General features: G+C 40.7%; 1 protein-coding gene across 1 annotated transcript in view; it reads right to left on the minus strand.

Moving 5' to 3' along the window:
• Positions 1 to 4,751: 4,751 nt before the first annotated feature.
• The window catches only part of VEGFC (vascular endothelial growth factor C), a 72,383-nt gene continuing 50,297 nt past the window's right edge, over positions 4,752 to 26,837 (minus strand). The window contains exons 4-7 of the mRNA XM_029933276.1: positions 23,786 to 23,937; positions 8,894 to 9,000; positions 8,262 to 8,595; positions 4,752 to 5,259 (exon numbers count right to left, since the gene is read on the minus strand). Of these exons, the coding sequence (XP_029789136.1) occupies positions 5,145 to 5,259; positions 8,262 to 8,595; positions 8,894 to 9,000; positions 23,786 to 23,937 (708 nt within the window). The 3' untranslated portion in view covers positions 4,752 to 5,144. The remainder of the gene's footprint in view (positions 5,260 to 8,261; positions 8,596 to 8,893; positions 9,001 to 23,785; positions 23,938 to 26,837) is intronic.

Raw genomic sequence — 26,837 nt, forward strand, 5'->3', positions numbered from 1 at the left:
ATTGTGTAAGGCGAGCCGGAAATAAGAGGAACAGATTAGTGGGTTGAAAAAAATCTGTCCTGGAAAGGAGATCAGAAGTACAAAGAAGGGGGCATGATAGAATACGTGTTTGTCATGTTGGGAAGGATTCTGAAATCCTGCTGTTAAGACATCTCCAGATGACACTAGTGCTGAAGAAAATCTTGTTCTTAAACTCCACGGGTCAGCCATGTAGTTTTATTTAAGGAAGTGTAAGGATAATCGCAAATTTGTACTGAATTTAAATATATAAATTTGAATAGAAGGAAGATTAAGTTTTAAAAACATTAATAATATGTGTAGCAGCCTTAAAACGATGAAAAATAATCCACGACTTGAACAGCACACTACAAATATGGTTATAAAGTCTTCTAAAGTAGTGTTGAAGTCCAGGAAGTGTTTTTAACGTATTTATAAATCTTATTTGTTAAATCATTTCTGATTGGGACCGTTTCCAATTCTTCGGCAGCTAGTTATTTGGTGGGTTTCAGAGAAGCTTTTAATGGTGTTTGATGGTCGTACCTGTCACACGAAAGCGGTGATGGCTGTCTGTGTGGACAGTCCTGTCTGCCGAGCCTGACGTGCAATCAGCCCTCGTGGGTGAGCCCCGGGGCAGCATCTGAGCGTGTTTGCGTGTGTACTTGTACGTGACGGAGCTGCCGGTCCCGATGGCGCGGGCCCAATACCGCATCAGAGCCAATGCTCAGAGCCCCAGATGGAACCACGCTCGAAGTCCATCCGTGTTCCAGCGGCTGCGCCTGGATGAAATACAAGGTGTGGGCATCTGACGGGGTTTGCATACAGTCCACAGGGGGTGTTCCTTTTTGTCTTCTTCTGGAAAGTTACTTGGTCTTGTTCTTTCAAGATAATTTCTCTTTCCACCACCTGAAAGAAATTTTCCAGAGTCTCCACGTGTGACCACCTTTGGTAGGAAGAAGTCAGGAGTGATGCTTTGAGCTATCTACATAGCATTTAAGTAGTAGAGGGAGACAGGATTTTTCGTGTATAATTCTTACACAAAACATTTTGACAAGATCGTTTCCTCTTGATGGGGTCACTAATGTCAAAAACAGGGCTCTCTTCACATCTTTAAAATATTTTTAAAAACATTAAAACATTTCTTTCCCCTTAACAAGGTCACTAATCTTGAGAATGGCGCTTCATTGACGTTCTTAAAAATGTTCTGTGTGTGTGTGTGTTTTCCCCCTCTGCCTGTAGTGGAGTATAAACTTTGCAACCTCAGAGGCAAAACTCGATACACAATTTTAATCCAGCTCTTTCCTTCCATAAAGTAAGAGGTTGAGACTCTGAGGGTTTTCGTGATTTGCTCAGGGGCACAGCAGAAAAGTCAAGATTAAAAACCTGGCACATAATTCCCAATCCTCTGCTCCTTCTGTTGTTGCTAGAGCAAGGAGTTACAAGGAATGCAACAAAAAAGATGTAAAACTTAGGTTAAAAAAAATGTTTTCAAGCCATCAGCCTCATTTGCACTTCCACAAGTTAACAGATAATTAGTCCCCACTTAAAAAATATTCTTAATATACATTAAATCTTCCAACATGGACAGAAAAACTGGGAATTATTTCATAAAACATGTCATCGGCTTCCTTACATCGTTCTCTGGGTGTACTCTGTGCCTTTCTCGGATACCATATTGGATTTATTCAGAACTTTCTAGAATTCATCTCTATAAAAAATCAGACAGTTAGTGCTCTTCCACTGTAGCAGAGTGAAATAACTTTTTAAAAAATGTCCTTCTCATTTGCAGTTCAAAAGGTAGAGTCCCCAAAACATCCTTTGAAAAGTCAGTGAAAGCTCAGATCTGGGGGGGCAGGGTGGTCACAAAGGTAAGGTCAGGGCAAGAAACCCTCATTCAGCTCTCTGCCCAGCCCCTCCTGGGTTCATGGTGAACACGCCGAGTTGAGTCCCCAAGTAAGGAGTGCCATGGCTTTAGGCAATGTGCTGAACAAGGCTGTGGTGTAAGTCCTCCTGCTGTGTCTGCTGCTCCTCCCCCACTGTGCTGGGAGCAGCGGGGGGGCCCCCCCCAGGAAAGATGCCCCTTTCTCCATGTCTTAAAGTGCATCCTGCGGGCCAGCAAATGCCGCTTCCAGTCAGCCCTCATACTTCTGATACGAGTCTTATGCAAGTGGAGGACAGAGGCTATTTTTAGAAAGTCTAATAATGAAATCTATTTCACTCAAACAGTTAGCAAATTAAAACCCCTTCCAAATATAAATGGAAGCTAAATGTTACACAACCGTTATTTTTTAAAGATTTTAAAAATTTTTACGTAAACTCTACAGCCAACATGGGGCTTAAATTTACAACCCCGAGATCATGCGTCACATGCTCTGCTGACTGAGCCAGCCAGGTCCCCCTTCCCATTAGTCTTTTAGACTCAGAATACAGGATTTGGTTTCTAGATATAAAACTCTGCATATGAATATTTTAGGACCTGAATATATGTATCAGGTATCCCAGCAAGCTTCTGGTGTTTTCTCATCTTTATCCTTGAGATTTGGCTGGGTCGGTATCTTGAGGCTCTTGAAGAGTTTACATTCTCACTGTAATTTTGTTTTAGCTTTTTGCTGAATCATGCTCGCTAACACTCTGAATAACTCTAAAGAAATCTCTAGTCTAAACTGGCACCGCAAAATCTCAACTATTATTAATTTAGTGATGTGAGATTTTTATGGTCTACATAAAATTGTTTGCAAATGTCTCTGGCAGTATATTGTTCTTGTTCAGGTTACTTTTAATTTTGACCAAAATCATTATATCTCCAGGGACAAATTAAGTGTTACTTCTCTGGCCTGCTTCATGCTTTAAGTTTTGGTCTAGTGATTTTTTTTTGGCTTAAGCATATATTCTGAGAAACTAATTGTCAACACATACTTTAGATTTTTTAAAGCTGATAGTGATCATTCTTTCAGGCTCTCATACTCTTTACATGGCCTCAGGGGGCTCATTTGAAACCTAGAATACATTTTCCTCCCTCAATTAGCTAAAAAAAAATCAATATACCTTAAATGTATCAAAAGTATAAATGATTGACAAGATTGCCATGACATTATATAATGTTTGTTTGCTTACATTCTTGGCTCAAATGTGATGAAAATGATTGAATTGACTCTCTGCTGAATTTCATAGATGGTGACAATTTTCTGCCCTAGGGACTCTGTCTCATCAGGTGGAAAGATATTATTTATTTTGATTCCACTTTTCCTTTGGTAAAATCATCCCTCAATGTTCTTGTGGAGAAAACTTCATAAAACTATACCTTTTGTCACATTAATTTTTCCTTTGGTATTCTATTATCATTTTCTGCTGCTCACATATTTGAAAATAACCTAGACCTTGACTGAGGCAGCATGCACAGCACATGTGTTTTCTGCCTGAAGACTTGAGCCATCCTGATAAATAGGAAGATGGTCCTAAATGTATAATGAGAGAATTTCAGAAGTGCATCTTCTCCTAATACAGGAAAAGTCTTAATGTATAAATGAGATGTTAAAGTTATGCACTGCACATGAGTAGAATTCTGTAAACATAGGGTGCAACATTATTTCAAAAGTCAATGCTGAAAACATGGAGGGCATGTGTAAGGCATTCGTCTGTTTAAGTATGTTTAAAGAAAGCAAATTATTTTATGGCAAAACACAGGTGCTACTATTTTGAGCAGTTGCCTATGCCATATAAAATGTTTTTGTTAACCTTGCAAGGTTTAAGAAACCTATCTTCATATAACTCTAGAATGTTCTTCCCCTTTCAGGACTAAGTATTTTTACGTATTGCTGTCGCTGTGTCTTTTTATGGATTGCTAGTAGCTATGTCATTGCAGGAAACAATCCTCTGTCAAGACTCAAACTACTCATATGGTTGCATTTATGTAGCCAAAATATTTGTTCCCCGAGAAAAGCATTTTAGCATAATGCCTTTTAAAAATGATGGGGTGTCTGGGTGGCTCAGCAGTTAAGCAACCGACTTCTGTTTAGGTCATGATCTCATGGTTTTTGAGTTTGAGCTCCGCATCAGACTCCGTGTTGACAGCTCAGAGCCTGGAGCCTGCTTTGGATTCTGTGTCTCCCTCTCTCTCTGCCCTACCCCCACTCATGCTCAGTCTCTGTCACTCTCTCTCAAAATTAAACATTAAAAAAATTTTTTTAAACGCAATAAGCACTTGAATTGCGTTACCGAAATGTTTCCTTTTTAACACAGAGGAGCACTTAACCATGATCTCCAGTGCATTTTAAATGTGCTAGATAGGAGCATTTCAGCTTACAGGAAGTATTTTAGCTTGTCAGAAGAAGTTAAATATCTGGGAAAGATTCTTTTTGAGTGAAATATCTTCAAGCCACTAGAATACATACTGAGGGATATTAAATCAAATGAAGAGCCCGGATGAATGATCCCAGTGCGCTGAATCACTTCCAACTCAGGGACAGAGTAAGCAGATGAACTAATAAAATATGTTCCATATTGACTCACTTGGTTATAAATTCACAAGTGTCATGTGCTACAGTATTTATAATTAATAAATATATTGAGATGAATTTAAATGCAACGTAATAGCAAATGTCCCCCTGAAACTTTCTTTTCTAGAATCACACTTTTTCATAGTCATCAACATCTGACCTGGTTAGAGGAAAGGAAGAGGTGCAATGGGAGATGAATGTTTTTGTATCATCCAGTTTGGCCCATCGTGTAAGACAGTAATGGACTGAACTTACCAGTTTATATATAATACAGCTTTCATTTTATTTTAAACATATTTTGCATGATATAAAAATATTGATCACAGTGAGCTTTACCAATTGTTATTGCTATAAAAATGAATGCAGAAACAATATTTTTAGTGGAAATAAATTATATAGTCATTATTTTTTTTTAAATCACAAGAGAAAAACCTCAGCTGTTTGGTCATTGGTAGAAAACCAGTCATTAACAAGAGGTCTTTTGCGGGTGAGCTCCAGTCCATTTCTGTAATGTTGTCCACACAGTTCGGGAGACACTGACTTCTCTTTGTCCACACGGCCCCACAAAGGTCTCTCTGTTCATGGACGCTTCTCCTGTGGCAACACGGTTTGCCAAGACTGCAAAGTGAGAAGTTGGAAGAGAGCACGGTCTTAGTTCATGTGTGGCCTTTTCCAGTATGAAGGGACGCAGCGACACACTTCCTCACTAAACGTAAGTCCTTGCTCACAGAGCTTCAGTCGATTCGTACACGGTCTTCTGTAACAACTAGGAAAACAAAGAGGAACGCATTTGTGGTGAAGACCAATGCAGTGGGTTCACGATGCTACAAACACAGCTGGCTTTTCTAAATTTAAAACGAGAACAAAGTTATTCATTTTATCATAGACTTATTCTCAAGTTTCTGTCTCACTGAAGTTTGGGCTGAGAATCAGAAAGCCGAGGAGGACTGGAAAAGCCTAGACAGTCTCCCCACTAGAACAGATGTGAGGGGTGATGATGTGAGCGCCGGGTCTTGTGACGTGTCCTCTGCTTCGTGGGGGAAAGGAACAAGAACAGAGCCCGAGAGAGGGAGTGTTTAAGGTCGGTTGATGGAGTGTGAGCAGAAAGTGTGGCCAAGTCCACAGGAGTGTGGGTACTCGTGTGGAACCCCGACTCGGAAGGGGTGGCTGTGGCCCTCGGGGGAGCCCCGCCCTCACTCTGTCTCTCTCTACTGGGCAGGCAGCTGGCGGTGTCGCGGGGTCCCCCGTCCCTCTCCACCTGGGCTCCAGGCGAGAAGAAGGTGGTCTGGAGGAGGGGAGAGGGCTGGTGCTTGCCCTGGGCACCCCTCTCTTCCCACCCTAGACTTCCAGTGGGGAAAGGACACATGATCAAACGGCCCTGTTGCTCCAGCACCCGGAGTTACGCGTGAGGAAGCTGACGGAGTGTGAGAAGGGGGCAGTGCGGGAAGGGGTGGTGTCCAGGGAGGCACACAACATGGCCTGGCGGGGAGACCAAAAGCACAACAGAGACACTGCAAGTGTGAGTTGGAAGTTTCATTTCTTGTACTCTGGAAAAGAAAGCACATCTAGTTAAAGTGTTCCTTTCCCTCCCTAAGTACAAACGCATTATTGTAAAACTACTGGTATTCCTTTATTGAAAAGATGCAATTTTCAATGATCAATGAAAGTCGTTGATTAAGGCAGTGAACAAAAATATATATACTCTGCCTCCCTCTTCCTACACTTTTGGAATAAATATGAAGAAATGAGTGTCCAAAATTTCAAAATATTAAATTATATATATATTTTGCTTCAATATATACATATATACCTGGAAGTGTAGCCTTAGGAAAATGAATACAGGGAGAGTGTCAGTAAATAGAAAGTTCTTCCTGAAACAATGTATCCTGGTAGGAGATTACAAAGATAGAAATAACTTCTCTTAAGTCAATGTAAGAATTCTATAGAAAAGTATGGTGGCTGGTTAGTCTTATGTAAACATAAGATTGAGTTTCTAAATACACTAGGGTCCCTTAGAAGGGTCCAGTGTACAAAATGGTTAATAATCTTTAATAAGACAGTATCTATAATATTCTGTATTTTTGAAATATCCTTCTGGGAGGTAGATAGGCAGATACAATTGGAATATTGTTGCTCAAAATACTCTAAAAAGGAAACAAAGGATCCCTATAAGATCCTCTGAAGCAGTAATGGAATGAAACAATGTCATCCATGAGACGCCTACATTCACTGAAGTTCCCTGATGCAGCCGCTAAACCGTTAGTGTGAACGGATCATCAGTAACATAAAACAAGAACACAAAACTTGTGAGGATCAAAAAATGGACATTTTACTTACTGGGGAAAAGTAATGAACATTAATGCAGGTAGGAAATTGTAAATACATGACATTTAATTTTTTAAAAAATGTTTATTTTGATAGAGAGAGACGGGAGGCAGGGAGAGGAGGAGAGAGAGAATGAGAATGAACCCCAAGCGGGTTCCATGCTGTCAGTGCAGAGCCCGACGTGGGATTCGATCTCAAGAACCATGATATCATGATAGGACCTGAGATCAAGAGTTGGCCACTGAACTGACTGAGCCACCCAGGTGCCCCCTGGAATTTAAGTTTTCGGTGTGAACACTCATCTGTCCCACGGGCACTGTCGCCACCTCTACAGAGTGGGCTGGCAGAAGAGAAGCCAGTGTTGGTGATGACAGGACAGTCTGAAAGCCGGAAGCGCAGTAGGGAGAGTGACATGTGAGGCCAGCCAGAACGGAGACGGGGGCTTCAGGACAAAGGACACAAAGGACAGGATACATGAAGACCAACTTGTCCACTGAATTTGGCAGTGGGGTCTTCCTTACGTAGAACTTGATCATGGAATGTGAGGGCATGACCTCGATTACAGCTCCTTACATAAGAGAGAGGTGTGGGGGGTGAACGCACTTGCTGGATGCCTGGATCTTAGCACAGCTTTGAAGAGGACCGAGCTTTGCTGCTAAAGTATGCTCTGCATCCCGGCCAGGGGCCTGGGGACTCTCCTAAGTTGAGGGGAAAGGAAAGCAGTCGAGGACGTCCCAGGTGTGGAAGAGAGAAAGCCTGTGTGGCGGACAGTGTTGAAAAAAAAATGCCAAAAGCACAGATCTGGCTAAAATGCAGACTACCTTACCCTCAGGTTAAAGAGGAAGTAGCTCAAGCCTGCCAGGGTTTGAGTCCAACAGTCTCATTTTCTTTTTCTTCATGAAGAAGGGGGCAGAGTCCATGTTTAAGGAATGAGTCTTGAGTAGTCTTTGGCGATATATTAATTTATTTCTCTAACTCCACTATTCAGCGTATCTGTTTCTAGAGACAATTCTACAATTAGTGGCACTATCCTGTCCTTCGCAATTGTGCATAGACTCTCTGCACTGAGGACAGTTGTCCTGCGTTATGAGGTGTCACAGTGTGTGGTGGGGGCAGCGGGGCATTGTTCGATGTTCTAGAAATGCTCGTCAAGTGGCCGCCCTGTGCCCCTGTCTCCCATCCTGTGTGGAGCCCCACCACCGCAGCCTCGGCCTCTGGGACCAGGATGAAAGTGTGTTTGGCGTGTGGATCTGGTTTTGGTTCCCTGGGCTCCTGTCTTGCTTTTGTTAGGAAGTAAACACAGTCTCCTGGGAAGTTGGTTACAAAATCACAGAAATCATCTCCCAGAACGGAACTGGTCTCACTCTAAAATGTAACAGCTATTGGGGCTGAGAAAACGTTCGCCATGAAGACAGGTGGATACGATTTAGGAAGATGCCTTACCTGCACGTCTGATGGTGAAATTTCTTTCCTTTTAAGAAGCACTTCTGGGAATTTTCTGTACACTCACAGGCACACTTTGCAGGGTTTAGGGGCTGATTTCTTGGGCAGGTCCTTTTACACACACACTGGCATGTGTTTTCATCAAACTCTCTGTTGGCCCCACATGAGCTGGGTAAAAGTTTGTTTTTGCAGACACACTGGCAGGAGTTTCTGTCTAGTTCTTTGTGGGGTCCGCAGCTGGAAGGCTGGAGCCCTCCTCTGCACACACACTGGCACGTCTCTTCATCAAGCTCCTTGTTGGGTCCACAGAGGTCATGGGATCCGTCTGCAGAGTCTAGACAAACACAGGCAGACATCTTTACCTTGCTTACTGCCCGGTGTGGTGTGACACAAGGAAAGCATTTAAAAGCATCTTTGTGTTTCTCATTAAAAGATGTTGACAAACATGGGTGTGTTCCTTTACAAGGAAGCTCAAAATAATACCACCGTCAAGTAGAAAACGTCCTGCTTTGTAGTCACTTATTTCAGACTAAGATGATCTGAACATTATACATGTGCTTTTAGTATTAAAAGATTTGTTGATCAGAATAGAGACCCTTGGCTTTTGGTCTTTAAAACCTCATTCTGCTTACCTTCGCCAGAATCAGAAGGAAAAATAAAATCTTGCTGAGGCAGGCATCGGCACAGGTGGTTACTCCAGATGTGGTTTGTGGGGCAAGTCTCGTTGGCAGCCTGGCACCTTGGGGGGAGAGAGATGAATTAACAGTCTAACTGGCCCACAGAACAGGTCGTCTCTGTTCTTACCCGTGTGTTACAAAGCCGAGGCATACTTGTGAAGCTTTCGAATGACAGGAGAATGCGTGGAGTGAAATGCGAGCATTCCCTCTCAGACTGCCCTCCTCCCCCCCATGTGCAGCCAAGTCCCAAGCCCCGCGGGGACCCCTCTCGGTGGTGTGGTCTTGTCACTCCAGACTTCTGTCCTGTCACTGCGAGTACGTCTATCTGTACCGTCACACAGTGGTTCGGCTTGTGTACAAACAGGATAAGCCTCTTCTATTGCTCCGGGATTTCCTTCTTCCACGCAGCAGTACATTGTGGATACTTCCCTAGGTCCCATCTCACGCTCTGCTGTTCCCTGGCTACGTAGGGGTCCATAAAGATGTGCTGTTAATCTCCTATTGGTAACTACTGGAATTGCTTCCAACTTTTGGCTGTTTCAAACAATTCTATAGAAAACATCTTTACATGTTTACCTTTACTGACGTGTCTTTTTAAAATTTTGTTTTTTAATGTTTATTCACTTTTGAGAGATAGAGACCGAGTGTGAGTGGGGGGAGGGGCAGAGACAGAGGGAGACCATCTGAAGTAGGCTCCAGGCTCTAAGCTTTCAGCACAGAGCCCAGTGGGGGGCTCGAATGCATGAACCATGAGATCACGACAGACTTGTTAATGATGCCGTCCTCCTGTTTCCTCTGCTCTCCCTCCTCCTCTTCTAGCCTCATTGTTTGAATAGAAGTTAGGAATGTACGGCCCTCAGTTGAATGCACCAAGTGCTCTTTTCCTGCAGCTGTCCCACTGTTGGCTAACTGGGACTCCTTCATGTCGGGGCCTGAATGAAGTGAGCCCTTTACTTGGAAACTTCTCTGAGATGAACAGAGGTCACGAGCTCATCTTGCTCATTTTCCTCTCCATCCTCAGAATCAGCCATTCTTTGAAGGAGCCCTAATTCTGTATGTTGCCAAATGGCCTTTGGGATTAGGTTCATTTAGTGGCCTCAGGTTACAGTGACCTTTGCAGGGCATGGAGCTAAAAACTGTGTCCCGCAGAATTCTTGGCTCTTAATATCATAACTCAGAGTGTATATAAGCCTCCTACCACTTAATTGTTCAGCTGAGGTTGGTGCTGGGGAAATAATTGTATCTTCCACACTCAATATCATGAACAGTATGTGCCAGGAGAGTTTTACATTCTGAACTGTTAGAACATAACATCATCTCAACAGGTGCACTGACTGTAAACAAAGAGGTCATGTGCTTTGGATGGTAGCAAGAGGTTTCAGAGACCTACTATGTGATGATGTAATAATACACCTTTCTGTAAAGGACAGCCTGAGATCTTGTATAGCAGTGTGAGCCCATCTGTATTGTATAACCACTCTTTCCTTGGCAACCACCTCGGAGGACTTATGGGAGCTTCCCACCCAGCAGTTTCCAGAGGAGCTCCAAGACCCACAAACTCTCTCCCCATTCCATTCAGTATGATAGTTTGCCTAAAACACCCTCCCCACACCACGGCCAATGACAATGACTGTCTTACGCTTTCCCCTTCTTCCCTGCAACTTTATTCAAGGGCCATGTCTCTAGCTTGATGAAAAACCATGTTATGGAAAGTTTTCTTGGATTTTATTTTTGATTTATAACAAGTCTTTGAATGCTCTGTGCTATCTGCTGTCCCGAATCATAAGCTAATTAATTTCTCATTCAGTATGCAAATAACCAAGTAACAATATATAAAGCAACTGTGTGTTAACAACTATGATAATTGCTGGATGATCAAGGAAATAGCATTTGAGCATTTAGATCCTATCAAGATAGGATGTTACTTTTCCTACAGGCATTTAAGTTATTTTGTAGAGAATTAGTTTTCTATCAGGTTTATCTACAATACTTTTTAATTCTTCCCATGTAAGACAATAAAAATGTTGGCAATGTATATATTTGGAAATAGGTTATTGATTTTAAGTAAAAGATACCTGTATATATTTTTAGGGAAAAAAAAAAGTCACACAGCTATTTCCAAATACAATGTAACATTACTGGGGTTTTAAATTTACTTCTTTGACCTCATACTAATAACCTGAATTAAAAGCTTTATTCCTAACAATCTTTATATTTGCTAAGGCATATATAAGCATATATTTGCCTAATATGCTATATGCCTTTTATAATTTTATTTTTTGAAACATTTATGTGATTTTAGTTAAAATTATGAGAAAATATATATTCAGATTTCATTCTGGCCCATGCCTTCAGCATGCTGATACTTTTTTGTAGCTTTTTGTTTTCAGTGTTTCTTTCTGTAAATGAAAGAAGAACTATGAATCTCTCTGTACATATACATATTCTTCCCCTTCTGTTACACGGAAGACAGAGTCCCTCACGTGCCGCTCCAAACCTTGCCTTCCTCGTGAACAAGGTTCCCTGGGGAGCACTGTGCCTTCCTGATAATTTTACATCGTCCCAAGAACAAGTCTACTTACCACACATTTTTGTCATTAGTATTTTCTTAGTTAATCATAAATGTACATTGTTCCACATAAAATTTAGACAGTCTCAGTTTTCTAAAACAATAGCATTATTTTTTTTCCTTTGACTCCTACCCAGAGCTTAGGACCCTCCATCCAAGAAGACGCAGGTATGTTTTGTTACAGAACAACAACAGATCCTGGCTGAATCTTAGATCGCTCTTCTATTAATGAAGAGAAGTCCACACTACGCTGTCTTACTCTTGACGTACGCAAGAGTTAAGTAGCGCCCTCTCTTGTATCAGGAGAGCACAGTGCTGAGGGGTTCGAGTAGGTGGGGCATTTTTGTTTTGTCAATATGGGACTCATACCACCATTACTGAAACCCAGTGTTCTCCTAGTTATTAGCTGTAACCTGTCAATGGATCACAACATCAATTATAAGGAATGGGAAGAGCACTTTTAATGTAAAAGAATGATATATACTAAAATACTCCTAGGATGCACATATAAAGATGGTTTCTGCAGTTATATTCCACTGTTGTATATGAATATATTTTTGTAATATATGTAATGTGAATATATAAACATGTATATATAAATATGCATGTATACACCATCACACATACAACCTTCCCCTTCTCCCACGTGTTTACATATGTGTGCATATGGTAGCGATTCAAATGCATTTGGTTTTTTGTTACAGTAGTTGATAAACACATGTCTAAGCTATTTTTTTATGGGAAGAAGTATCCAGAGTGATCTCAATCGCTGGCCTAAGTGAGACAGGTCACTAACGGGCTCTTCAACTGAGGGGCATGTGCTCACGGACCCGTGCTGAACTTTCAGTAGGTACACAAGATTGGGCACCCCAAATGGGTATGAAAATAAAACATTGCCTATTTCTCATGAAGTGAGGAAAAAAGTAGAGTTTTCTAGTATTTCACATTCTTTAAGATGTAAGTTCAAATATGTGGACCGTGTGTAGAAACAAACGTAGGAATGTATTTCTGAAAATGTCATATACAATAGCATGGTATCTACCGTCTAGTTTTACCAAAAGATTACAATATAATCTGGCTATACTAGGCATTTTGACTTTGCACGTTCATGTTGAGTAAAAATATGGTCTTCAGAATAACAATTTCAGTTATGTTATATATGGAGTGTTTTTGCTAACGTAAACTTTATATCACTAATTGTGCTTTGCTGAAGGTGAACTAAATATTTTAAGTTCTGATATTCTTAAAACTTAAATTTCTAGAAAAATGGCTTTAGAAGCTTCGCCAAAAGTAAGTAGCTACTACTTATCAACGTTAACCTGTTTTAATGTTGAAATCTGAAATCTAGCTAGAGACCATTTAATTAAAGAAACATGAATCTGTGTAGAATGCATTTTCATAATTACTACTCTAAAAGTGAATGGCAAGTTCTTAGCATTTAAAGCTTCTTATGGGAGAAAAAGGGAGGCACAATTTCCAAAATATTATTTTAGAATGAAAGAAAATGTTTTTAATGTGGAGAGAGAAGTGAGCACAATTTACTTATCTTTTACATATCTTAATCTCCAGAGCATTTTTATTCTATTGAAATACTTCTTCAGGTTCTGCATCTTAATGTGTGTAAACACATTAAAACTTTTAAATAAATTAGTTAGTTTTTGTCCACTCTATTTACAAGGTGATTCAAAGATGCATTTTGTCTACAAAGCCAATGAATGCAATTACTTGTAGTCTCGGTGGAGAATCACATGTAAATAAATGAACTTTCCTACTTTTCCATCTCCTGCAATCACAGCCACATCCTGTTGATATTTTGTAGGTAAAATATGCTTTTCTAAGAATTATTATTTCATTACCTCAGTCCACCGGCTTGCCAGTTGTTGCTGGTTAAAAGCAGAGAACAAAAATGTAAGGGGACGTGTGTTACAGAACAGTGGGTTTAATAACCAAAATCGTTCTCATGTTGCCATTGATCTCTCTCTTGAAATTTTAGAGGACAAATATGTTCCCTGCAATTAAATCCTCCTTATTGGAGGACAGTTACCCACAGACTTTTGTGCCTGGGCCACTGGAGCGGGCTGTTTGTGCACAGTGTCTTTTGGGTTCTTTCAACTTCTCCACTTTTTTGCCACTAGAGTTTTTATATACTTGGAAATTCCTTGACACCCCAAATCCATATTTAAGGAATGCAGACACATTACCATCTTTTGTTTGCCATTAGTGAGGACTGAGCTGAATGTATTTTGTAATATATTTCTAAGTGAAAAAAAAAGAACCGCGTCTTGATTTATATTAAACTACTACTGATCCACGTGACTAAATATCTCCTAAAATATCTCATAGTCATTCAAAATGAATGTTAACAATAACTAAATACACATTCAGCTTGTGGCATTCAATGGCTTTTTGAAAAAGCAAATTCTCTCCATGTACACGAACTGTGCTGTTAATCAAATACGCTCATTGGCATCTATTTTCATAAGGTGACTTTACAACAATCCAACTGACTAAAATTCTGCTGATCGTATGGTACCTGTAACAGCAGTCATGTTCCTCAAATAGCCATCCTGCCTTAAGTCTTATTACACGCAGAGTGCGACCCAGTAACATGAGTTTGAAAGCATGGGCTGGGGGCCCTCCTACATTTCCTCGGAGCACCTTGGTGTCATCCTGTAAGAGGCTCTGTACTCCGTGAAGAAAACACACAGGGGGCGCTCTGACCATGCTAATACTTTTGATAAATATCCAAATACAGTTTTGGTTCCCTAAATGTCAACTCTTGCTGCTACCTGAACTTCACCTGCTGTGATTAACAATCACTCAGACCTGTAATTATATTTTGAAAGGGTATCCCCCCCAGACCCTCCCAAGATTGCTGTCAGAAGAGCAGCTGGAACCACGGCTCTTTTCTTTCACTGTCAGAGCCACAGAGTCCTGGGTAAAACACTTCAACAGTTTGATTTCCAAAGACTGAGTTCTTGTGTTCGTCTTGAGTTGTTCACGCGTGGCCATGAATACACCTGACTATCTGATGCCAGGTGTTAATAATAGGGGAGTGTAGGGAAGGAGGGTAAGGGGTAGACAGGAATTCTTCAAACTTTTTTCTCACTGTTTCTATAAGCCTAAAATTGCTAAAAAAAAAAAAAAGTCTCAAAAATATTTAGAAAAAAAGACTGGTAGATTTGGTCTAATATAGACATTTATTTAAAATAATTAAGGGTGCCTGGGTGGCTTAGTCAGTTAAGCATTCTACTCTTGATTTCACCTCAGGTTATGATCCCAAAGTTGTGGAAACAAGCCCTGCATCAGGCTCTGTGCTGGGCATGGAGCCTGCTTAAGATCCTCTCTCCCTCTCCCTCTCGCTCTGCCCTGCTCCCTGATCGTGTGCTCCCTTTCTCTCAAAGAAAATAATCAGTATGTTTTTTAGTTGGATTTGATATTAAGTTGACAAAATCTTTGATCTAATGGTTGCCACCTCTCAGTAACTTTGTAGACCCATCCCTGGGGATATACTGATGGAATAATCTCGCTACAGACATTTTACTCGAATTTCTACCGGTCACCAAGCCACAGGAGTGCTGTGATTTCACCTGTTATCATTCAGAGGACAGAAACCAGGCAGTCCAAAGGTGGGTGCAGAGTAGAGCACAGTTAGCTTCCTGTTAGAAAAATATGCTCCAGGGCCTGGAGGTCACCTGAGTTCCATGCGCAAACAGATTCATATTAATAGGTGCTCATTTGAAGGCTTAGACAATATTTACATAATGAGGTTTGTGAAAAGAAAAAGGATGAGCAGACATAGGAATTAAGATTTCAGAAATAACTACATATGATCACGAGGGTTTTCAACCTATCAAGAGGGTCTTTTCGGGGCAGGACACAGATGCATGTTTTAAAATACTGGAAAAGTAGCTTCTGGTCAATTGGAGCCAAGACTTTATGTCCCGGTTTCCCTGGCAGATGAATTCTCTCTGCATTTCCATTCTGATGCAGTTTATTAACTGCATCATGCTACTCCGTTTATCCCTATTTTTGGTAAGGCAACAATGCATGATCTCGAAATTAAAAGGAAAGGAAAATTTAAAAGGAGAAAATAAAAGCCTAATGGATATTCAAGCTGCTAAGCATTCAGACCGGATCTGTTACAGATTAACAAAGACGCTGAGCCCTCAAGTTCTACATCAAAGGTTCCCAGGGCTGTAAATTTGCTCTGTTCTTTGGAGAAGAGAGTAGTTCTCACACGAATGAAATTTTCCTTAATAAGCCCGAGTAACTCTAACATCTTAGAAGCAAACATGCTGTCTTTAGTGTCTTAGTAAACAATGTGGACATTTTTGTAAAAGAAATGAAAACCAGTAAAGAAATAAAAATGAAGGAGCCTTCAAGCGAGATTTTTCCACTTACTCATCTTTTTTCACCCCTTCTTTTCCTCTGTCACCACATCATGACTCTGCCCTAAAGACTGAGAGAGTTGAAATGCAACATAATTCTATTTTTAGTATTCATTACAAAAATCCAAGGTGCCCTGGCTGTGCTGAGCACATGCCCTTGTCATTCCTCTACCAGAACACTCTGCATGCGCCCCAGGACCTCGACAGAAAAGGAGAAGCTCTCCAGGCCATACCGCGAAGCTTCCTAGGCCCAGCCTTAGCACTGTCTTCTAAAAAATTAAAAAAAATTTTTTTTTTTTTTGTTATGAGTGGCCGGCTTCGGCTCAGGTCATGATCTCACAGTTCGTGGGTTCGAGCCCCGCGTCGGGCTCTGTGCTGACAGCTAGCTCAGAGCCTGGAGCCTGCTTCAGATTCTGTGTCTCCGTCTCTCTCTGACCTTCCCCTGCTTGCAGTGTCTCTCTCTGTCTCTCAAAAATAAATAAAAGACATAAAAAAAATTTAAAAAAATTTAAATTTTCTTTTACATTTACTTATTTTTGAGAGACAGAGAGAGAGCGTGAACAGGGGAGGGGCAGAGAGAGAAAAAGACACAGAATCCGAAGCAGGCTCCAGGCTCTGAACTAGAGATCAGCACAGAGCCCAATGCAGGGCTCGAACCCATGAATTGTGAGATCATGACCTGAGCCGAAGTCAGACGCTCAACTGACTGAGCCATCCAGGCACCTCTTAGCACTGCCTTTTTAATTGAATCTCCTATAGCCTTCACCCATTAACACTCAATTCTCATCTAGGGACATTGCCAATGATAACCAATTAACCAATACATTTACCACTGGGTAAAATTCTTCATGGCACTTATCTTTCAAATGTGACATCTCTTTCCTCTGGTCTTACTCTCTTACCCCATAGAATAAACATGAATATTCATTCACGCATCAATACAGTGGAATAGTACACAGGTATTTAATGAACAAAGGGGGCCTGGAGACCTCAAAAGGATTACATCTCTAAAACATACTGTTGCGAGAAAAAAGTAATGTCGCCATTTTTACATATTTTAAGCAAAGCTGTATGATATATTCTTTTGTCTTACATTAACACATTCATATGCTGTAAACATGGAAGAGCATGAATGAGAGTACACATTCCAAGCAGTGGGTATCTTTGGGAATAAAGGGTGCCAAATGGTGACTGTGACTTTGGGTTGTGTCTTAAGTGCATGTGACAAAATTGGGGTGGAGGGATATGTCTTTTTTTTTTTTTTTTTTAATTTAAAGAAGTTAAAAATGAAGTCGTGACTGTGTCCCCAAAGGAATGACTCCAAACTTAGCCTGAATCTCTGGCTTGCCACTCTCAGGTGTGTGATGTTGGGGCAAATGCCTTCATCCCTCTGGTGCACTTTCTCACACGTAACTGGGAATTTCACTCTTTTTCTTCTCCCTCCTTCTCAAAGTGGTTGTGCAAGGTAGGTTATTAATAAATGTTATCTCTGTTTCATGTCCTTCAGATAATGGAGTCCATCAGAGTAACGCGTGAGCTTTATCTAAGATTTGATCATCTGACCACTTCGTTCCTTGAATTCTTGTTTGGCTTCTGCAATCTCCTTCGGATTTTGTAATAACCAGTTTTTATCCCTAATTTTTCTGACTATTCTCAGTCCCCTGCACAGACTCTCATTTCTCCCCCCTTCTTAGATACTGATATTCCGTTACGGTGCCAGCTGCTGTGTCTCTTTTTACTGTCTCTATTTTCCTTGGTTGGGCTCATCTCTTCCAATGCACTGACAACCAGCTTCGTGCTGGTAGTAGCCACCTTAGCGCCCTCCCGGCATCAGATCCTACCACCTTCGGAACATTTCTCTTTATTTCCTAGCGATCCCACAGATGGTAAACTGGATATAACAGACCAGATTCTCCTTTTCAAGTCCACTCTCCCTGTGAGCACGTGTTCCTGTCTTGGTAAATAATGTCCTGGCACTTCCATCGTCAACTTCCGCCTCTGGGTTCTCCCGCACATGCCATTCCCAAGTCGTGACTTCCTTAAAATGTCTCTCCATCTCTATTCTTTCCATCCCTATTTCCACCGCCTTGGTTCCTATCCTGCATGGAATTTACCATTTACCATCTCTATGAGATTATTTCAGAAGCTGCTTCTCCAGTTTTTCCACCTCTTGTTTTGGGACCCAATCTACCTGCTATAGTGCCATCCATGTTCTTCTATTGTTACACTGCCATCCAGATCTTCTTTTTATAACGTACAATGTAAATATCACAGGTCCTTAATGGTCCTCTGATGCACCAACTATGGTCCCATGTTCATTGCTCTGACTCACGGGATTTTTCTAGAGGAGCGAGCCTGTCTACCTTCCTCTCTCTCTAGCCTAGCATAATAGCAGTACTAAGTAGACATACAATAAGTGTTTGATGAATGACTCAAAAAAGTAGAGCACAGAGTACATTTATGTACTTATTTTGGACATACTTGTGTTTGTACTCTGGCAGAGAGCTGCTGTAGTTAAGGAATTATCCATTTTTTAAAATACCCCTCACTTAGGATGCTGTGACACACATGTAAGACTCAGCATAAATATCTCATGAATGAATTGACACTACTTCTATCAAGTGACAAAATCTGTGGCATCACTTCTTAATTATAGGTGACTCCTTCCATAGAAAGAGACCTTCTATGTAACAGTCCATGGGAGTCCATGGAGTTCCAGCGGAAGGAAAACAGAGGAGGAAATAATGGGAAGGAAAGAGAATAAACTATGAGAACATCAACATGAATATTAATATCTAACCACGAGAGAATATCTTCTATTTCTGTAATTTATGATCTATCTTGGTATTGATATTGAGACTTGAAGGCTTGTATTTTTCTTACTGTAAGATACTGGGGGAGAACATGGGTTTAAGAGATGGAAAAGACTTGAATTTTTTTTCTGGCACTTTTCTTAGCTGTTCAGCTTTGTTATGTGCTGATTAACATTTCTAACGCTCTTTTCTCCTTGGTAGAATGTCTGTAAAAATAGCAAAGCTTATTGAATGCTCACTGTCAGGCATCAGGCACTATGCCAGCACGGGGCAGAGTGTCACTGGGTATAAACGTCACTGCGTCCAGATGTGTTGGATGTCGTCCTTCTCTCTCGTTACTACTCTTACTCTATTACATTCTTCAATATTCGACTAACACATAACACAGCATCATGTCATCGAACACGCTGTGAGGATTAGGTTATAAATGTTACATTGCATTTTTTTACATAACATTTGAATTTATGTTTTGTACATGAGGAAAATGAGTCACAAAACGTTGAGAGACGATAGCAAAACTCAGAACAGAAAATGAGTTTTCTGACTCGGAAGCCACCCGCAGTGTGCACACTTCCGCCCTGCGCTCTGTGGTGTGGACCATCCGCGCAGCCACCTCGCAGGGGGAGGGGGAGCCTGAGGCGCTGTGTTGTGAGAACTCCCCAATGTTCTCTCTTAATCTAGATGATATCTGTCTTCCCGAGGGTTCACATGAAGTGAATCATGTAACACGTAGTTTTTAGTCTAGCTTCCTTTCTCAGCTTGTGGTTCTGAGACCCATTCATGGGGGGCATGTTACAGTTCATTCAGATTGAATGACTCAGTAATGGTCCACTGCATGGATGCACCACGGCTTGCTTGTGCCTTCATCTCTGACGGATACTTGGCTTGTTTCTAGTTACTGGCTAATGAAGCTTCTGTGAACATTCACATGCAAGTTACTGTGTAGAAACGGTCTCAGACGATTTATAGATGATATTGGATGTGTATACTTAAGTTTATCAGAATCTGCCCAAAATGTTCTGCAAAGTGTTTATGCCGTTTTACATTCCCGTTAGTGACATATGAGCATCGCATCATGTCCTCTCCAGTACTAACTTTCATCGTTTCTTTTTAATTTTGGCCATTGTGGTGGCGATTCCTGTTAATTTCTCACAAATGGTTTTATGACACAACTCTATATTCATCATACATAAATTGCTATGACAGTAGCTTTTAATTGAATTGTGGGCCACAGTTCACAATAAGTGGAGACCAACATTAAAAAAAAACACACACAAACAAGAGAAAGAAACAGAATAGAAAAAGTATCTGTGTGCGTCATGCCCCATTTACAGTGAGGGCAGTATCATCAGTAAGGGAGTAAAAATTGGTTACTGGGCAGGAAGAATCTTAACAGTTGCAGTGGTTTTTGGCTCTCCAAAACCCAACAGAAGCTTCTGAATCAGTATTTAATTTCTGTTGGGTTTTATGGGCTGTCATGTGAACAGCCTTGGCATTGAAGATATCTAACGTGTATGCAAGATCAGGGCTATAAAATTATAGTGAATAGAGGGCTGTCACTGAAGGGCCTTCTCTGAATTGCGTGCTCTATCTCAAGGTCACAGAGCTGCCTGTGTGTGCTTGTTGGCTGCCTTGGGGCTGCGGCCAATGCTTCATCCCTGGCGTTTCGTGTGTGACGTGAGCTTAGGGAATTACGTAAAAATAGTTCTTATTTTATTATTTAATTTTACAGAAGTTATCAACCCATTAGTATGTCAGACGCTGAGACGAACAAAGTGGTGACACCATCTAAGCGTCCAGCAGTTCTACAAGTTACAAGTTGTTTTCTCATATGAAGCAAAAGTTAAGTTCTCTCAAAAATGTTACATAGATTATTTTTAAAATTATCCTTCTTTTCCTGGAAAGAGAATTATTTGGAATGCTTTCTTTAAAAATATATTCATATTATATATTTATATCAGTTGGTACTTTCCATTTATAAAATGACATATTACTACTATATTAGTAAATGGCTTACCTTAAAGGTTGTCAGCAAATACTGTGTTAGCAAATTATGTTGGATGTTCATGGCTTTTATGTTTTTAATTTAACTTTTAACTATAATTTTTTGGTCACTTTTATTCCTACATTACATTAAAAAGCTTTCTACTTCCTTATTTTATGTATAAAACCCAAATATCCATATGATACATAAAGTGATATGAATAGGTCTATGTTTTTAAACTTTATGAGGGTGGCAACTAGAAAAAAGGTCTGCAAAAGGATCTTAGCGGGTTATGAGGATAAAAAAAGAGTTGGGTGGTAGTATAATAAAGGAGAGTGTTTTAAAATAATGTTTGGTTTTATTCTTACAGTTTTTTATGACTATAACTGCATGTAAGGTTACAGTTAATTTAAATCTATATACTATCTATGCTATATGCATATTATATAAACATAGATATTGTACCCACACAGATTCATGTGTGTACTGATGTGGAATGTGAAATGCATTTTTTTATTTTAACAGTGGTAAAAAAAAAAACAAAAACCCACCAGGAAACACAGGTAGATGGATGAATGAGACATGAATCTTAATGGTAATAATCAATCTGCCTTTTATGGATATCTCCTAGACACCAGGCACTGTGCTAAGCACCACATTCAGTATTTCATTCATTCCTCTTTGGTGCTTTTACATATAAGCAAACTGAAGTTCAGACACATGATATAACCGAACCTTAGAAAGCGACTTGGTGCCAACCTGAATTCAGGCTCAGACCTGGCTCACTGTAACGCACAGGCTCTATTTGCTTTTTTGTCTACTCTAGCCTTCAACAGCATATGGTATAGTAGTTATATGAACAAGTAATGGTGAAAATCTGAGCAAAACATGCAAATGCTATGAAACTGCAGATAAGGAAGTGATTTGATATTAGCAAGCACTGGCCATTCAGTTGAGTGTGTTGTTTAGCTCCTGAGTCTGGACTATGATTACCTGTGTCATCTGTATGATAAAGCTACTACCACTACGACCCTCACAGATGCTTTGTGGGGGGCGGGGCTCAGTGAGACAGTGCATGGGAAGGGCTGATAGTAATGACTCAATAATTTTCAAGCACTATTAGCTGGAGACTGTGAAGGTTATAAATCTCCCTGAAATGCTCACCATCCAGTTGCACATGCCACGTTTATAGAGCCTCACAAATCCAGTACAAGGCAAATACAGTAACTGCTACGGGCATTCGGGAAGCAAAGAAGGATTGCATTTGGGCAAGACAAACGTAGGCCCGAGACCGTCCCTGAACTCCGAGAAGTGGACAGGGCTTTGGGAAGGCAGAACAAAAGGGAATTTATTGTGAGCCAGGGCCAGAATAGAAAGGAGAAACGGGGACAGGAAATGAGCTTCGTGTTCAGGGAATGAGACTTGGTGAAACCCAGACCTGGTGAGAAATGAGAAGCAAAACAAGAAAGGAAGGCTGATGACAGGACGAGGAGGTGAGAAATCTGTGCTCAGTACTTTGAGCAGCTGAAAGCCACGGACAGCTTCCGGTCAGATGGAGGAAGTGACGCCTTCTGATGTGTACATGTGACAGTCTCACACCGCTGCATCAGATCGGACCTGCATGCAGAGCGAAGTGGGCGAGGACGGCAGTGACGGGAGGGAACTACTCACATAGGTTGGAGCAAATGTCTCCCGTTTTCCCCACCCCCACCCCCAAACAGAATCAGGCCAAACAAGAGAAATGACAACTGTGTTATTTCAAGGCCTCAAAGAATAGGAGAGAAAAGTGCTATGAATAATGCAGAAATAAGCAAAATCAATCTGAGTTTTGGACCTCTTATATCTAATACAAACAGGGCAATAGAGGAGATTTAGATACATTTTAAGTCAATCTTAAAACCGTAACTTTGGGAATGGTTAGCATGGGAATAATGGCCGAGGTGCTCAGAGCCGACCACTTGCCTGGGGGAGGGTGGGGGCAACGTTCCCAGCTGCATGAGTGAACTCACACACACACAACTTTGGGGGGTTCTTGCCCCCCTGCAAGGCAGCATCAGTTCAATTCACAGCAGCCTGTAAGACTCTTTGGTTCTCACGCGGAGGACTGACTTCCCTCAGGTGACGCTATCCTTAGTTTAAGTGACCCTGGGAAGACTTCAGGCCTCCTGTCTGCCACACTAAGAGGAATGGGGGAAACTGCTCTCAGCCTGTCACACTCATTGTCGAGTCCTCTAAACTGCAAGGCTAAACCATTGTTTTTGATAATACATGTATTTGCCCATTAATTTATTGAAAATTTTGTTACAGATGTCAAAGTTCAGTAAATTTTATTTGCATGCACTGGATAGCCTAAAGATCCAAGAGCTGAATTCTCTTGTTGGGGCAGAGAGCAGAAAGTTCATAGATTTTTGATGACAATGCATAATGGTTCAATATACACTATTCAGAGTCTGCCCTGATGCCCTCTCTAGATCCTTCTGTGTGATCTAATGCAGCAAATGCTGCCATATTACAAGCCTAAAAAATGTGATGAGAAACAAATTTGAGGAGCAGATGGTACTTTGAATGTTAATGTGAAATAGCAGTAAGTAATTCATCAGTATTTCACTATTCAATCCTGGCTGAAATAAACAATATGAATAGACAGAGAAAAACAACTGAGATTGAGAAAAAGACAACTGAATGCTAATAGTTGTAAAATAATCTTTTTTCCTATTTACTTTTTGTTTTGGACCAAAAAAATCTTACCTAGGCTTAAATGTTTTTAGCTTTAAAAACACCATTTATGAGTTTGCACACTCGATTTCAGGAAGTTAGATCAGGCTAAATTACTGATGATAGAAATATTGGTCGGATGTATGTCACTCCACAGAAATACTTGCTTTATATTGCCAACTATATTGTCTATAAGAAGGGCTTCCTGTTCGAGTTCAAGTTTATTTTCATGATGTACTATCCAATTGGTCTTTTGCATTTGATGCAAAGTATATTATAGCAAGTTTCACAAAAATTCTTTTAATAAACTGTGTACTTGAAAATACTTGTATATTAGTAGAGGATGCAGAAAAAGTAGATTTAATTCATACTCACTGTGGTAGTGTTGCTGGCAGGGAACGTCTAATAATTGAATGAACTTGTCTGTAAACGTCCAGTTTAGACATGCATCGGCAGGAAGTGTGATTGGCAAAACTGATTGTTACTGGTTTGGGGCCTTGAGAGAGAGGCACTGTAATTTCAAACAACTACAAAGAAGGGACAAAGAAAAGAAAAAAATTATATAGATGCTAGAAAGCATTTTATGGTAAATGTTGGAGTCCAAAGAGTGAGATTAATTCTTTACGCTACGTAGTAGTGCTTCATGATACATGCAGGGCGCAGAGGTTGGTTTATGATCACGACGTAAAAACTGTTTTGCTTCAAATCAGTATGTATCCTTTATCAGAATAATAAATAGTCCACATGCTTATCTCATGTCACTATTACAAAGCATATTTGATAACCAGCTAATGATTATGGAGCAGAGATGCAATAGACCAATATGTTCAGCAAAAAGCATTTTTTCAGAGTCCTCAATTATTCAAGGGATTATTAAAAAGTGGCACAGATATAAATATTTTTGTGGATGTAAGAGTAAAAAGCTGTTGGTCACACAACCTAGAGATCTTTGGTTAAGTCCTCTTCTATGTAAACCAAATACAGAGATATAAAATACATAGAAATCAATTTTCATTCCAAACTAAATTTCTACCTCAAAGTAGTTTTACATTTGTCTGAGTTATCTTCTAAATTTATTATGTTTAGAAGAAACTAAACCCATTCATCACTTAATAGATAAAGCTTTGTTGATGCTATTTTGACACAGCCATTATGACAATAATAAGCTTAAAATAAGGTAGGACATAATACATGATCTGAAAATTTAAAGTCTCATTCTGAATGCCTTGTTTACGGGAACTTCAAGTCTTCTCTTCCTTCTCCAAAGTCAGTAGTTTAAGTTGAATATACAAATATGTTAATGGTTAAGTAAAACTAAGTGGATTTAATTGCTTAAGTTTCTTAAAATCTTACTTATCGGGGCACCTGGGTAGCTTAGTCGGTTAAGTGTCTGACTTCAGCTCAGGTCATGATCTCACCATTCTGGATTTCAAGTCTTGCATGGGGCTCTGTGCTTACAGCTCAGAGCCTGGAGCCTGTTTCAGATTCTGTGCTTCCCTCTCTCTTTCTGCCCCTCCCGTGTTCATCCTCTCTCTCTCAAAAATAAATAAACATCAAAAAATTTTTAAAAACTTCTAACATCAATAATCATGGTAAAAGCAAAGTCCTGGCCATTATGTGCTTGATAAGATCCGTCTAGTGACAGGACAGCTGGCCGGCTTTGGTGTTATTTGTGCCTTTGTGGCAATCTGAGCAGGGCCAAAAATGATGATAAACTCCAGAGCCTTGTGATTTGGCCCCTCGCTGTCCTTTGATGTCAACATGTGAAGATGATTGAAAATCTTCAGGGAACTGAATTAGTTGCCCATTTAGTCCTACAGGGAGATTTATGGACATGAATTTAGAAGGATGAAACACAGAGATATCTAAATTATAAAATCCACATTTTCTACTTTTGAAATACATTTATTATATATTTGTTGAAAACTTCAACTACTTTATTAGCACAGGGGCCTTAGGAGGAAGGGGCACAGGGTCACACCCCAACAGGGCAGGCCTGGAAGGTGTGTACACTTGGAAAAGTCACTTACCTAAGATGTATATTTCATTTAAAATCAGGCAGGTTGAGGAAACATGTGACCCATGTTCATGGGATGGTTATAAAAATTACATACGCTAAAATCAATGAGTATGATATGCATATTGATGCTATATAGGCGTTTTTATTATATTTTGCCCATTTCTCAAGATTTTAGATATTCTCCAGAATACTGTCCATGATACATAGATAATCTCAACACATCCCAGTATTATGACTTTGACCAGTTACTTCTCTAAAAGGACACTTGTTTATGCAGTGTGGAAGACACCTTTTATTAGGTGAAAGGTCACCCTGGTAGAAATCCTTTGCACTAGGTAAAACTATTTTATGAGACAGGTCTATGTGCCTGTAAAGTTCTTCTGCTGCTTATCACATTTCTGGACCCTTGCATAAGAAGCAAAAAAAAAAAATGTATGTTAAATAAACTGCATATTCAAATTTTATATGTATAAAATTTATAAACTATTTAAACCCTGTGTGACAGTAGAGATGGTAGGAAGATGGATAGGCCGGCTTACAAAATCTAAGAACTTATGTCTAGTAGGCAGTTGGATTTATATCTAGAGCTTAGGAGAGCCACTTAAAAGCCATCAATATGAAAGCTGCACTTGACATCTTGGACACTGATGAGATTACTTGGTGAGGTCATTCTGAAGGAAAGGAGAAAATGTCTGATAGAAACCTGGGGAACAGGTGCACTGCAGGGATGAAAAACGCAAATGAAATAGTGGATTCGTCTGGGAAGAAGGGGGACATGAAGGTGGAGAGTCTAGACGGGGTTATGGTTAAACCAAGAGAAGCCAAAGAGAGGAGAGCTTCAGAAAGGCGTGTGTGGTGACAGGGTCCATGTCCTGGAGAAATGAAGTGTAAGGACAGACTGAGGACAGGTGGGTACCAGAGCAGCTCCAGGCCCTGCGGGGGCCGAGCTGTAGGACAGGAGCGGTGCGGGCGCCTGGAGAGAAGAGGGGCCTCCCGTGACCGTAGGGAAAGTGCTCAGCGGGCTCAGGCCAGAGAAGGCGGATTTTGCTGACAGAAAGCATGTAATCACATCAGGGTCCCGCAATGGCTCCAGTGACAGGCGGCAGCACTGAGCACGAGAGGGACGTGTGAGGTGCTGAGATCCCCACTGTTGGGGAAGGACGCCTGATGTTCCCCAGCCTCTGGGACTGCTGTGTCCAGAGGCTACCCGGGCAAGGCTTCCCAAGGGCAAAGGGATCTCTGTCCCTTTTAGCCACTGCTGGGGGGATGACGGCCACAGTCGGGACCTGCCTGTGAGTCCTGAGTGTACACTTAGGAACTGGAGCTTTGAAGAATGTTCTAGTGGGGGGGAGGGGGAGACTCATATGCATTAAGAAAGCATCTTCCTGGAAAACAAAACAAAACCCA

This window comes from Suricata suricatta, chromosome 1 (assembly GCF_006229205.1).
Source record: "Suricata suricatta isolate VVHF042 chromosome 1, meerkat_22Aug2017_6uvM2_HiC, whole genome shotgun sequence".
Classification (NCBI taxonomy): domain Eukaryota; kingdom Metazoa; phylum Chordata; class Mammalia; order Carnivora; family Herpestidae; genus Suricata; species Suricata suricatta.